The sequence below is a fragment of the Camelina sativa genome, chromosome 12 (genome assembly GCF_030686135.1).
Source record: "Camelina sativa cultivar CO46 ecotype springtype chromosome 12, ASM3068613v1".
In the NCBI taxonomy this organism is placed as follows: Eukaryota; Viridiplantae; Streptophyta; class Magnoliopsida; order Brassicales; family Brassicaceae; genus Camelina; species Camelina sativa.
Genome location: NC_141891.1, coordinates 21,134,186 through 21,149,195, shown reverse-complemented (window position 1 = coordinate 21,149,195; position 15,010 = coordinate 21,134,186). Strand labels below are relative to the sequence as shown.

Genomic DNA, 15,010 nt, shown 5'->3' with positions numbered 1-15,010 from the left:
GGATCGACGAAAAGCACAAATATTGTTTTAATTATACATGTGTTCATATTACTTTCTCTGCAAGTAAAGATTTTGGTTTGAGAAGTTTCAATACGTGTGGATCTAAAACCGAATAAATATATGGATGAAATTATCAATAATTGGATGAATGTGTTGACTATGCTGGTCTTCATGAATTGCACAATTTTTAATGAGCAAAGAAATGATTTTGGTCTTGGAGTTTGATGGGTTATCAAGTTGTATGGTAATCTAAAAATATATTTTTCAGTGGAAGAACGTGAAGAAGTTGATGAGGAAGAACAAGTATAACGAAGAACAGGACGGTAAAAGTAACGACGAAAGTTACCATAAAATTTGACAATGAAAATGACAAGAAAGAATATGGAGAATAAGAAAACATTAAATAAAAAACACGAAAACATAGGTGATAGCGATCAATTAAATATGAAAAACGAGATAAATTCATGATTATAAATTGTTTCATTTTCTGGTGGTCAAAGAAATGGTTTAGGATATGTGAGGTCACCAGTTTGATCCGCCTCGCCTGGATGTCGAGTTAAATTCATGATTTTTATCATATTTGATTTTAAAAGACAACTGATTTTTATATTTTTTAAAAATGGTGTATTTGAAATTTAATTTTTTCATTAAAAGTAATTAAAAGTTTTATATAAGATAATATTTCATTATTGTCATCAATCATATATAATTTTTATCAAAATATATCAAATAAACCCACGCGTAACGTAGGTTCAAAACCTAGTAAATTAAATATTTCATACTTTAGTTTAAATGATCGATTACATTAAAAAAAATTATGATATATATAAATAAAATGTAATATATTTGGAAAACCTACTTAATTATAACTTATCTCTAAAAATAATATGGGTGTATAATGTATTTCAAAAAATATAAAGAAAGATAAAACAATCCATTTGGTTGTCAGTTTTCTTTTTTATATATACTAAATGAAGATGGAGGATAAAATACAACACATTATCAATCACAAAACAAAGGGTGATATTAGTTACACATCACTAAAAATTAAAGCAAATACGAGAGACAGATTTATTTGAGGCACAGCTGCTCACATATAAATAGAACACACACGCACACCACAAAAGGCGAATTCAAGAATCTTATAACTCATAAGTCATACCAACCTTGAGAAGCTTCGACCTTGGTATGGCAAGTGCTTTGTCTCCTTCCCGACAATTCTTCTTCAAGAAATTGTATGCATGGTTGACTATAAACTTCTTAAACAAAGAAGAACTTTTCTCAGCCGTAATCTCTGTCTCTCCCATCAGATAAACCATTCCTTTCTCTCGCGCTTTGTCCACCACCTCTGTCTGACCCTCCGCTGATTGCACCTGCACCACTCTTGCCGACCTAATCTTGTTCGAAGAAGATGAATGCGAGGAACCGATCCTCCCTGATGAAGGCACAGAGCTAGACAAGGGAACAAGTGTAGTCTCAACGTTTGGTTCCTCTTCTTTGTCTATCTCGTCCGCATCTCCTCCTCCGGATATGAAGTACTCATGATGGATGAACTCCTTTAAGTGATGAACAAACTGACGCTCGAACTCATCAGGCTCTTCAATGTCCTCCTTGTAACCATACCTCACAACACACCGAAACATCCCTGAATCCTTTGGCCCAACATAACGGAAAAAGAATCGTTCTGATGATGTCACACGGTTTATGGGAAGTGATTTGATCGATATCAAGACGAAAACCGAGTGGACCGAGGAAAGATTTGAGATATAGTGAGAGAACAATGGAGTTATACCATGAACAAGCTCCGTGTAAAACAAACCAATCCCCGGAACCCGGTTTACATCAGGATTTGTAGCCATTTGTATAGCGGTTTCACCAGAAATCTTCTCCCTTAGTTCATACCGGTACTTGAGGACATGAACGTACTGCCAAATCGCCATCATCGCCATCAAAACAATGGTTATTGCAAGCGGTAAATATCCACCGCTCGTAAACTTGTACATGACTGACGATAGGTATAACATCTCTATAGAACCAAATACGACCAAGAACATAGCGATCCACACTATGTTGGTCTTCCAGATAACCAGCATTATAAGAGTCACCATAAAGGTCGTGATGACCATTACGGTTACAACAGCGATCCCATAAGCATGGCCAATCTTCTCAGTGGTTCTGAAGGCCAGGGTAACAGCGATGCATGCAAGCATGAGTACGTAGTTGATCTCGGGGATGTAGATTTGTCCCTCGTACTTAGCCGAGGTGTGAATCACCTGCACACGAGGGAAACAACCCATACGTAGAGACTGCGAGATAACTGAGAAGGCGCCCGATATCATAGCTTGGCTCGCAATGATCGATGCTGCCACAGCCACCACAAATGTTGGCCAGTATATCGGATCTGATATAGGATGCATCCAATATTATATTGTTAGAAAAAAATATATATTTAATTTAAGTAGGAATATGTAACAATATTTCCATCATTATTTGATCCAGTTGACTTTGAGACGAAACGTTATTAACTTTCACATATATTTTAAAGAATTTTTAAGAACAATATAAGCAAGCATGTATATTTTACTTTTTCCAAAATGATATAATATGAGAGTTAAAGTAACCTGGGATTGAGTCGTAGAAAGTATTTGAAACGTTAGAGGCATGTTTAGTGAGGTACGCAGCTTGCCCGCAATATATCGTTACTAGCGCTGGATATGCGACACATGAGAAACTAATCTGCGACATCAAATTTGACAAAATTGAGTCAGTGTATATAAATATGTTCTAGGGTTTGATATTTTTTTCCTTAAAAAACCCAAAATCAAAACTTCTTTAGGGAATACAAAAGTGACCTGTACGGCTCGGACGCTGAAATGACCTAGATCAGCAAACATGGCCTCCGTCCCTAATTCCACAAATTACATTTCAATCATTTTTGGGAAGTAAATATATATATATATATATATATATATATATATATATATATATTGCTCTAGGATTATAATAGAAAAGAAAAAAAGTATATAAAAGCAATTGAAGGAATAATATTGGATTCTCTCTCTCACCAGTAATGCAGAGGAATACACCTCCGAGTGAAATCCAACCCTTTTTACCAGTTCTTCTAAAGTAGTGAATGATATAGAGTGGGTTAAGTGCCCTTAAGACGGTGATGTCATGCTTGAACAGATTAAAGAGACCGATTCCGGTAAGAAATGTGAACCATACGAGGATGATCGGGGCGAAGGAGAATCCAACTTTATCGGTTCCAAACCGTTGAAATGCGAATAGTAGTATCAAGATTGCAACCGAAACGCCCACCACCGTGTCTGCACATTGTATGTACGTTAATTAGTGCATTGTTGTGTATATATCATGTTAATAAACTAAAATTGGGATGCGGTGAGAATTACTTTGGCCGAGCGATTTGATTCCACTAACAGCTGAAAGTACTGGATCAAAATTACAAAAAAAGAATAAGCATGAAACTGTCAGTTATACATGAATATGATTCTAAAGAACATGACCGTCTTTTAACATTGGAGCACTAGGACCCGATCCAAAAAAATGTTAAAAATATTTAAATTTTTGTAAGACAGGTAAATTGGGGCCTGTAAAAATAATAAAATAGAACTTTTTAACATATATATTAAATATACTTATAACTAAAAGTTGTAAAATGGTTTTGGGTTTGATAAGGTCATGATGTTGGAGAAGGATAACGAGTAATGCTTTTAGGCCTCACCTGAGATGGAAGGAGTAAGGATTCCATCACCAATGACCATGGAAGTGCCCATAATAGTGACGAGGAAGAGTATGATCTTTGCAAATTTAGAGTTCTCGAGCTTCTCTTTGACAATATGGGCTCTTCTGAGCTGTGTGGTTGGAAGTTCAAGCGTATAGTTTGAGAGGTCTCTATCTTCTGGTTCTTGGTTTGGAATTAGTCCCATCTTTGCATATCGACATATCAACGAGTACAATGCAAATGTTCCTCCTGCGTTCAAAATATTTTACGTATAAAACGTCATTATTATTTTGAGCATTGACATTAAAATATTTTCCGGGGGTAAATAAGCTCTTTTTAGTCTACATATATAAACTAAAGAATGAATACCGCATTATGTAGTACTACCTTCATTGAGATTATTCTATATCACCAACAAAATAATTAAACCTATTTTTCTTGCATTCATATGACACTTCTATGTCAATTATCATGACACTTCTTTATCAAAGATTTTTTTTTAAATCATGACACTAATCTATTACTATATTAAACATTTCAGCTAAAAGCACGCAATACTAAGAAATTAAATACTTAGTCAAAAATCAACTTATAATAAACGACAATGCAGAACTATAATAAATTCGTAAAAGTCAACCAATAATTAAAAACAGTATATTGCATAATACAAATCGTTGTGAAGTATCCAATAACAATTTTTGCATAGAAACTTAGAAAAAAGGATTAAATTAAAGCAAACAAAGTACATGTAAAACGGTTATAAAAGAGAACTTAATGGGGTTACCTTGTATTACTTGTTCATAAATCATAATGACACGAGGAAAAAGTTTATAAACAAAACAAATATGCAGAACTATGAACATTAACATTATTAACATATTGGTTTTAATAAAAAAGTAGATATTGGTGTTTGACATTAACGCCTAAAATGACAAAAATCTCTATATATATGATGTAAACAAAGAGAATAACAAAATTCAGTATAAAAAGTTAATAATAAGTCAACGTCGTACTCGAATGAACTTAGGAAACTAGATTAGTTTACGTTTATTGGATCGCGTGAATCGCATCACACTTGACACTAGGAGTATTTTAAAGATTTGGTCAACATGCGACATCGTACTTCGTACATATATAACGTACATCTAAGATAGCGAGGACGTGCGTCACATAATAAAAAGTCAACAGTAAAAATTGTGTTTATTGTTTAACTATATTATAAGAAAAAACTAATGAAGCTTTGATTCTTGATTAACTCGTTCTCGTTATAGATCTACTGAATCCCAATGACAATGGTGATGGTGGATCCAATAAAAGCGCGATCATCGTGTGTATATTTATTTTTGTACTATAGCATCTTTTTCTTTTAACAATTATATCATATAGCAAAAAAAAAAAAAAGATGTATCATATGGATATATATAATAATATATCTTGCTTGTTCCATAAGTTTACAATTTACAGGAGACAAATAAAAAAGGTCTACAATTTCCATTGATCATATAATTCACTCATTATTTAGAGAACAAGTAAAGTTGTATGTTACATAATTTTCTTTCTAAATCTTACATTTAGGGGGATTATGAACACATGATTTTAATTGTATTTGAAAAGGAAAAAAATTCTATATAAACCTAATATTATCCAATTGTGTATTTTATATAGATTTTTTAAAAATTCTGTTGTTATTATTTTATTGGTTTTAGAATTCTATAAGATGGTTTAAATGGTGTATTCTTTCCCAATCTTGGGTGATCCAATGAATAGTTCTATGCTTCATAACAAGTCTTTATGATTTTAATTTATTTTATTTTACAAATGATCATTTTATTGTATGTGTTTGCTATCACTATACTTAGTTTTACAGAGAAAAAAAAAAGTGTTTTACTTCAATATTGAAAAATGAAGTATCACAATATATAGATTTTTAAAGTATATTAATTAAAAGAAAACCTTAAAAAGATATTTGTAAGGAATGGTTAACTGTCCGGTACCTTCACCGTTGTCGTTAGCCTGAAGAACAATAAAGACGTATTTGAGGAGCGCAACGAGAGTGATAGTGTAGATGATGAGCGAGAGAACGCCAATGACATCATCTTTGTCATGGATGCCTTCAGTGAAAGTACTTGCGTACACATACAACGGCGACGTCCCGATGTCTCCATACACCACTCCTAGGCTTTGAAATGCCAAACTCAACGTCGTTCTCCAGCTCATCTATTTCATATTTTTAAAAGGTTAAATGTTTTTATATACAAACTTATGATTGTTTTCTTCATCAAATATACGAAGGATTTTAGATACACACCAATGAGGGATGATTGGTATTTTTTGGAGTTTTCCCGGCCTCTATGGTGAACGAATCGGGCCGATATAGTTTTCCCCATGATTTCTGATGAATATCCATACAAATAACAACAACAAAAATAGGTGTTTGAGAAATATGACTGTTGGATGTATATAATCACAATCATTTGTACTCATGGTTAAGCTTTGGTAAATATGACTTTGATGGACGTATATAACCATTCATTTTATCTTTAAACATCATAAAATCTATGTTGTTTCAAAGCGCGTGCGCGATTCTGATTGTTTTCTCAGTAGCAAGAAAAATAACTTATGGTTTTAGATAGAAACTGGTATTTGAAAAAAGGCACCTAGATGACCAAAACGACCTATATTTCTTGGTAAAAGACAAGATGATTGTATGAAACCGAGCTATATTATGAATTTATATGTATGCACACTTTTAGAAGTAGATATAATCGGAGAAATTAAAGATGAGAGATGATCTAAAGAGTCGACTAAAATCATGATCATACCTTTTTCTCATTCAACTTTTTCTCATGGTTATGAACTTCACCATCTATTTGCTGTTCCTCACCATCCATTTTTTTGTTTTGGTCTTTGTGTTGTGTATTATTGTAACAATGGAGAGAGATGGGCTAATTTAGATGTGCTTTTAACTGTTCTTTTTCCAGTGGCCTTTATAGGCGTATAGTAAGCTGACTTGTGTTTAAACAAACACCAAAAAAAAAACAAAAAACACTTAACCAGTCTGTGGAAAGTAGAGTTGTTTAATGTGGTAGGGACGCGTCTCAAACACGTATTGCCGGCTGTTGAAACTTTTAAACTATTTAAGTCTACTACATTACAATTTTGATGCAAAATATTTGGGAAATGAACAAACGACATCTCCCGAATCTTTTTTCCTATGTAGAAGTCTGAGAATAATTACTTTTAATAAACTATAAAGAAGGTATCCATTCAGAAATACAAAGTTTAGTTGCTTGCACTTGCGTTTAAATGTTAAAACCATAAAACTCTATTAGCCTCTATTCGACTCATTCAACTTTTATTATTCTCGTTGTGCACTTGTTTTACCTATTTTTCATTAACAAATTTTGTTTCATTTACTCTTAACCAATGTTGTTTTTTTTTTTTTTTGTTAAAGAACCAATGTTGTTCCATTTACTCTTAACAAGTCCTAATGTATTCTATCGTCCCCATTAGGATCATCAAATCTGGACATAGGAGTTAAAGTATTCGGTCCGCTCTTATTCAGTTTCAGTTTTTTCGGTTCTAAAATTTATGATCATATAAATTTCGAAAAAATTCGGTTTGACTCCAGTTTAGATCAGGTTTAGATCCTCTCTTTTTTTTCTTCTATTTTGGATCTAAGGATCTATTAAGCTATTTTTGGTTATTTTCAAGTATTTTCAGGTAGTTTGATATTTTTCGCTATATTGGGTAATTTTGTTAGTTGAATTAAAAATAACTAATATTTTGTATATATAATTATTTAGTTTTTTTTGAGTATTCGAAATATTTCGGTTGAGCATCTGTTCCGTTTAAACTTTTAAAGTTTTAAAATTTAGGATTCCCATATTTTAATACTTTGATTCAATGTTAGTTTGCTGTTTCTAGGTTCAATTTCGATTTGATACTATACGGTTAATTTTGCAAAAATCTTATAATATTTCTGTGGGCTCCTATTCCCCAAGTCAACTGCCCCTCACCAATTCTAATATTGCCTCTCTAATTATCAATATTAAATTACGTATTATTGGAGGTTTAATAATTTATTGGCATTATTGAGGGTTAAGAGTTTAAGACTGTATATTTATCTCTTGTCAGCTTTGCTAATTCAATGGATTTTACCAAATATATTCCCTTTCTCTAACACAAATGTTTCAACGGTACTATAATCTTCTATATATTTTAGTTCATATAGAGAATTGAATTACTTAATTATGGATTCCATTATTGGAGTTTAATACATTATAGAACTTTAAAAAATATCTATATTCGAATTTATATATGACAAACGTCCAGCAATTGCAAACCACAAAATAAGAGCCAAGTTTTCACCAAGTCTTCAATATTTTACTTTGCAATCAAATCGCTGATAGTGTCATGAAGATATTAGAATATGAGCATTGACTTGTCTAACTCTCTCTCTCTCTCTCTTTCTCTTTTTATTAGTACTTCAAACTCAAAACATAAAAATTTGACAAAGTGCTTGAAACTATTAAAGACCAACAGGGAAATAAAGAAAATACATACATATAGGTCACAAACTCACAATGCCCATCTTTTAACGATGTTGTGTCGACGATGCATAGCATATGATTTTCACAGGAAGCCATTACATTAGCCTACTGCAAGAACTCCCTTGGGTCAGTGACATGGCCAGTTAAGGCCGAGGCTGCAGCTGTGTAAGGAGAAGCTAAGTAAATCTGTCCTTCTTTGTGTCCCATCCGTCCAGGGAAGTTCCTGTTCGTGGTTGAGACACACACCTGTAATATAACACATGTCTCTGTTAGTCTCACTACTAGATCAGATTTTTCAAAGGTATAAGTAAAATACTCAATTTTAACAAACTTTCATAATGTAGGCATTTCTCTGTTGAACAACAACAAATGGCGACAAAAGGAAACGTCTTAGCCATATTCAATACGAATTGCAACTACAAGACGCAAATTAGCTAATTCAAGTGGATCAAGCATATGCAGAAATCCAAGGGAAGGGGTTGAAGTGATTAATTTTTTTTTTTTGGTGGTGATTCAGTATTTACTGAGATATCGATTTATTAATTTTCAAGAACAGGTGAAGCACAAAATAATTGAATAAGTAGGTATAAGAAACGGGTGCATACTTGAGGTTCATTCAAGCGAGCGTAAGTGTCTGCTGGACCACCAAGGCAAGCACCGCAGCTAGGGCTGGCTGGAGTGTCACAGCCAGCTTCTTCAAAGATCTGCGCACATGTCTTTCCACCTGATCCAGGCACCGGGAGGGCATACACATCCATCCACACCTGACGAGTTGACAAGATAGAATACAATGCATTTGATATTGGTATTCTGTGATAAAACCACTTAAAATAGTAACAATGTCGAAATGTAGTGCTAACCTTCTGAGTAGCTGGGACAAGGAAAGTTGGGACTTTGACCTTCTTTCCCTGCAAATACAAAGCAGAATTTGTATTAGGCTAAAACACAAACCAAATCGAGGAGCTAGAGAAGAGAAAACTTCGACAAAGTTTCAACAACTTTTTCCTTGTACCAATATAACGAGGAAATCTGACTCATCCATACAAACAAAACACATAACTATGCTTTCCATAGAAAAGAATTTAGAAAACAATGCATGGCTGATTCAAATATTTCAATGAAGTATTTGCTTCAGATCAAAAACAAAGTACAAGATATCTTCGTGTTTTGCAAGATTATGATCATAGTTTCTTGCCTAAAATCGAGTAAAACAGTGGTAAGCATGTCTAATAAGAAATAGACAACAAGTGGAACTTACTGCTGCGTGGAAAAGCTTAGCTGCAGCCATAAAATCCTCAGTCTTCCCACCAGTACAAGAACCGATGTATACTCTGTCAATTTTCACATCTTTGCATTCTCTTGCTAGAGCCCGGTTGTCAGGAGAATGAGGCTGAAAAGAAGAATAACAATAGCAAATAAATTAAAATAACCTGAGGAGGCGGAAAGAACTCAATGTTTTAGATTGGTAACTATAGTACACCAACCTTGGCTACCACAGGCTCCAGCTTCGACACATCAAATCTATAATCTGCGACAAAGCTATGGAAGAAAACAACAAAATTACTGGTAAAATTACTGCGAAAAAAAAAAGGTTAAGCAACAGAGTGATAACCGCAAAGAGCAATCTGTAATGCTGGTAAACTGGGTACTTTCATAATCCCTAACCGAAAATTACTCCCAACCAAACGAATATATATATATATATATATATATATATATATACACTTATATATTGTGAGACCATTCTGTCGGTTCGAAACACATTTTACATATCCAGAGTACTGAAGTTATCCCGTTGCAATAATAATTCAAATAGAGATAATCCATATTTATTCTACTCATTCTTTATAAAATTTAGGGTGCCATGTGATTGTACCTTGCATTTCCATCACTGTATACTGGTTCAAAGGGTACAGATGTCCTATTCTGCATTTAACATAAGAAAAGGAATAAGCATATCTCAACATCATTTCTCTTTGAAAAACACATAATTTACAAGAAAACACAGCATGCATACCTCCACATAATTTAATGTGGTCGCATCAGGAGGGATGACACCATTCTTTCCCCCAGCTTCCACAACCATGTTGCATAGTGTCATTCTTTCTTCCATCTAGCAGCCAAAAATGATGAAGCAACTATTTATAAATCAACGAAAATACCAATATTCATTTTTATCCCCATAGGAGAAGGGACCCATGATGTAGGAAAAACAAAATAATTTCTTACACTCAGACTTTCGATACATGTACCACTGAACTCCATCGTCTTGTAAGTTGCACCAGCAACAGATATTTCACCAATGATCTACAAAGTTGGAAGAAAGTTCAAGATCCAGATGAAGGACGCCAGATACAATCCCAAAAGAGGATACATAAAATAAATAAAGTATCAATTTAGAATGGAAATGACTTCACACAAATATGCAATTTGGTGAAGACATGACTAGAACACATTAAAAAGGTGGAATGCACTTCATACTACTGTCAATAATGATCTGTAAAAAAACTTTGAAGCTGGGAAAGGACATAAAAGCTATAAAACATCACACTCACTTGCAAAATCAAATCCTTTGCTTGCAAGTAACTGGGCATTTCCCCATCCAAGATAAACCTCATTGTTGGTGGAACCTGCGAAGTCAGGATATGAGCTTCAGAAACTACAGTTGGATCATACAACTTGGAGAAGGGGAAACTGTTTTATCAAGTTTCAAGTTGAAACGGGCATCACTGATTTCCATTTAACACACTGAACATAACTGTAGCATAGAGAATCAAAGGAATAAGCTTTATACAAACCTTAAGGAGGATTTTTCCAGTCCCTAACACAAAGCCTGCATCAGTGTTTCCAATCCCTGTAGCAAATTGACCAAATGCTCCGGCAGTACAAGTGTGTGAGTCTGTTCCTAACAAAACCTATAAAAGGGAAGCACATCATTTAGAACAGAATCGAACAAAGCCAGATTTAACAAGAAGAAAGCCAATCATATCCAGAGAGAGAGATTGTTACCTCTCCTGGCCTGCAATGACCTTCTTGTGCAAGTGCGACATGGCAAACACCTTTGTAGTCAGGATTAGCCTACATATGAGGGGAAAAACACTAAGCGTCATCCGAATACAAGCAAGACGGAATCAATGTAAACAGGCAACTCACAATTTCATGACACCATACTAAGTTTGAAACCATCATACCTTAAAATTTCCAAGGTCAGTGATATCATAGAAATACTTGATGTTCTGTTCCTTGCAATGTTCCCGCATAATGTCAACATTACGGTTTGCACGCTTATCAGCAGTGAATATATAGTGGTCTGGAATAACAACAATCTTCTCTGGGTCCCAAACCTTGAACATGTAAGTAACAATCACAATAAGTAACGGCGCAAAAGTGATCAAGCAAGCATAAATACCAAATTTACACAAGCTTCTTAACTAGCTGAAAAAGCAAGACAACAAACCAACATACTATACTCATAGCAAGATTCCAACCTATGAAACCCCTAAACCAGAAAAAACAATTGTGATCAACATTCACCAATTCCTAAACCTATGAATTCCATAGTAAACCAGAAGCAATCACATCATTTCTTGAGTTCTAGTACTACTAGCACATAGTAAAAACAGAGGTTCCAGGTGGATTGTGATGAAAAGAAGAAGCATGCATAATGAATACCTTAGCCTTTTCACCAAACTCTCTCTTGAAGATACCAAAAGCACCAGGTCCACAAACATCATGAGTCATAAGAACATCAACATTAACCCAAATGTTATCACCAGGAACCACCAATGACTTCTCAGCCGCCCTCGCTAGAATCTTCTCCGTCATCGTCATCCCAGTCTTCACCTGCAAAAAAATCCCACACAACAGAAGCATATAAGAAATCGAACTAGAATCAAAAACACGAATGGCACAAGAGAGAAGAAGAAGAAGGTGCAGACCGATCCTGTGGTGCCAGGAGACCGATCCTTCTGGGGAGCCATAACAGAGACAATCTTCCGAGAAATCGATTTCTTCTGACATCGATGAATCGAAATCTGCGACGATTTCGTAAACGACGAAAACCCCAAATCCTTCTGCTCAAAGAGAAAAAAAAATAAAAACCTATAAGGATATTGGGAAAACTCGAAGACGGTTGAAAAATGTGAAATCGATAATAGAGAAATGGAACCTTGGAGGAGGAGGATGAGGATTTGCAGACGAAAGGAGAGGAAGAGATTACAGAGGAAGCCATGGTTAATTGGTTTCTTCTTCAAGGTCTCTCTGTGTGCGTGCGGAGGAGTTGTAGAAAGAGATTTTGAGGCGTGTGTTGCTTTATAAACCTAAGGGTTATAAAATGTGGGGGTTTGTATAGGAAGGACACAAGTGTGTGTGTGTGTGTGTGTATGACACAAACATTGCGTTGACTGAGTGAAAGAGAGTCTATAGGTTGGTGACAAACATTATAAAAAAAAATTGAAATGGTCATTAGGTTGGTGCCATTAACAAAATTTAATCACGTGAAACTTCTCTTAATCTTTCTTTTTTCCTTTCACCGGAACAAAAATATTCGTTAAGTAATACTTTATCAGTTTCACGTTAAAATATTTTTTTTAAAACAAGTAATTCTTTTTGTTCTTTTTACCACTTTTTACAAACAAACATAAAAAAACAAGTGAATGTAAAATTTATTCAAATTATAAAAAAATCGTTTTAATATCAAGTGATTTGTATATTTTAAACGTTTAGAAAATTTTTCAAATGAAAGGAAAACTTACTTATGTATTCCCAAAATCTGAGTTCTCTGTATTTTTGGCTTTTAGAAGTCCAAATTGATGAGATATTGTTACTTGAAGCTTATTACATTTTTGCTTCAAGTATAGTTTATTGTACTGTAGTTAGAATTCTTTTAGGGATGTTAAAATTTTTTTAAATATAGCTAACACGTACAATAAGGCGATCAACTCCTTTTACCATTTCTCACATGAGTATTCCAATTATTTTACTACCATTTCAATTATAGTTGGTAAATAGTAAATTAATATTAGTTAGAGAATTATTTGATTCAAACCACATACGATTTCAGTAAAGTTGATATGTGATTAGGAAAATATTAATGAACTAGATTAGTACCCGTGCTTTTAGCACGGATTGAAATTTCTTTTATTTATATTATAATTTTAGAATAAAATATCATTTGTATGATTGTTTTTAAAAGTTTTTTGGATAAAATATTATGCAATAAAATTATATGTTAAATATGATGGCTTGAAAAAAACACCTATTTTATAAGTTTTATATTGTTCATTTTGTAATTTTATGTATGATAAATGGTTATGTTTGTTGTTTGTTTTTATTTTAATTTTTGAACATGTTTGGTGAAAGTTTGTTATTTGTTTTCATTTTAATTTTTGAACATGTTTGGTGAAAGTTTTTAATATGACTCATACTTAGGTAATATTTTATTTTCAACTGCAATAAGATATCGGAAATCACAATTAAATGTGATAAATTGCCAAGATTTTATTCCTTTTTTACGGCTAACAGTATATATTTTTGTAACAATACATGAAATAATAAAGATTTTATTTTGGAAATTGTATAAATCATTGAAATATTATCTTTAACAGAATTCTTTGGGATATTCTTAAGTATATTCATATAGTTCATGGATTGACCAATTAATCTATAACTTTTTTTTTGTAACCAACCTCTATTTAATCTATAACCTATTTTATAACTAACTTATACAAATTATATAGTCTACAAAAAAAAATTGTTTACTTCCGTTTTATTATATAGGAGATTGTATATCACTAGTTCTGTACCTTGATGTTGTGGATGAAGTTTTAATTTTTAGGGCGACAGACTTAGCTATGATGACATGTTATGTGTGATGGACATCTCGACTCTATCCTGTCTTCTATAATCATTGTGAGTGATCTTTTTGTTCTTTGTAATAGGCATCTCGAACCACATATACACATATCTGGACTTGACACTTATCTAGTGTGGCTCCACACATTAGATTTTAAGCTTTATATACTTCGTTTCCTTTCAATCATATTTGCATTTAATTAACCACTATAACTAATAGAATCGGTGCATAAGCCAATGATCGCACCTGTCAAATGTTGTGTTTAGTACATTTTTATGCACTTTGACGTAAAAGAAAAAAAGCTAAGACAACTATAGTCTATGTTAATTTACGTAACAGTCGAAGTTGATATCACGATTGACGACGTCATTCCGGCAAAACTTATGCACCACAAGTTGAGAGAGAGACTAAAGTAAGCTAGGTTATATAATACATGGAGCTTTTTAGTGAGATAATGTATTTTAATTGGTACTTTAGAGGGTTGAGTCTTTAGGTTGGCGGAGACATACTCGTTTACAACGTGATGACAATATATCTTTCAAAATTCACAATGTGGAAACGGAGATTATATAGATATAGTAAACAGTAAAATCACAGTATATGATTTTCCTAAGTTTCCTAATTTTATTTTTTGAGCTTTAATTTTATTTTCTTGCAATGTATTCTTTTACTGATTAAGCTAATTTTTTTATTTTATACCTTCTCATTTTATTTTATTTATGAAATTCACAGACGTACAAAAACAAAGACGTCATTGTATTATATACTTTTATTCAGATAAAATTTTGGGCTTAGACAGATAAATAAGAACTTTTAACTACTCTAGCTTATCACAAGCTGACAAGCATGATTATGATCTAT

General features: G+C 33.3%; 2 protein-coding genes across 2 annotated transcripts; both read right to left on the bottom strand.

Annotated features, from left to right (window-relative positions):
* Positions 1–937: 937 nt before the first annotated feature.
* LOC104732373 (potassium transporter 5-like) lies at positions 938–6,703 on the bottom strand. Its single transcript, XM_010451904.2, has 9 exons — positions 6,565–6,703; positions 6,051–6,134; positions 5,737–5,959; positions 3,743–3,991; positions 3,411–3,449; positions 3,066–3,326; positions 2,853–2,905; positions 2,622–2,736; positions 938–2,401 (listed from the first exon to the last, which is right to left on the bottom strand). Exons 1-9 carry the CDS (start codon positions 6,631–6,633, stop codon positions 1,143–1,145), a joined length of 2,352 nt encoding a protein of 783 aa, XP_010450206.2. The 5' UTR covers positions 6,634–6,703; the 3' UTR covers positions 938–1,142.
* A 1,483-nt stretch (positions 6,704–8,186) lies between these two features.
* Positions 8,187–12,754, bottom strand: LOC104732372 (3-isopropylmalate dehydratase large subunit, chloroplastic). Its single transcript, XM_010451903.3, has 15 exons — positions 12,464–12,754; positions 12,234–12,368; positions 11,968–12,138; positions 11,487–11,639; positions 11,305–11,373; positions 11,094–11,210; positions 10,851–10,925; positions 10,525–10,602; positions 10,313–10,408; positions 10,172–10,221; positions 9,780–9,834; positions 9,554–9,685; positions 9,156–9,203; positions 8,901–9,059; positions 8,187–8,541 (listed from the first exon to the last, which is right to left on the bottom strand). Exons 1-15 carry the CDS (start codon positions 12,524–12,526, stop codon positions 8,401–8,403), a joined length of 1,542 nt encoding a protein of 513 aa, XP_010450205.1. The 5' UTR covers positions 12,527–12,754; the 3' UTR covers positions 8,187–8,400.
* Between the last annotated feature and the right edge of the window lie 2,256 nt (positions 12,755–15,010).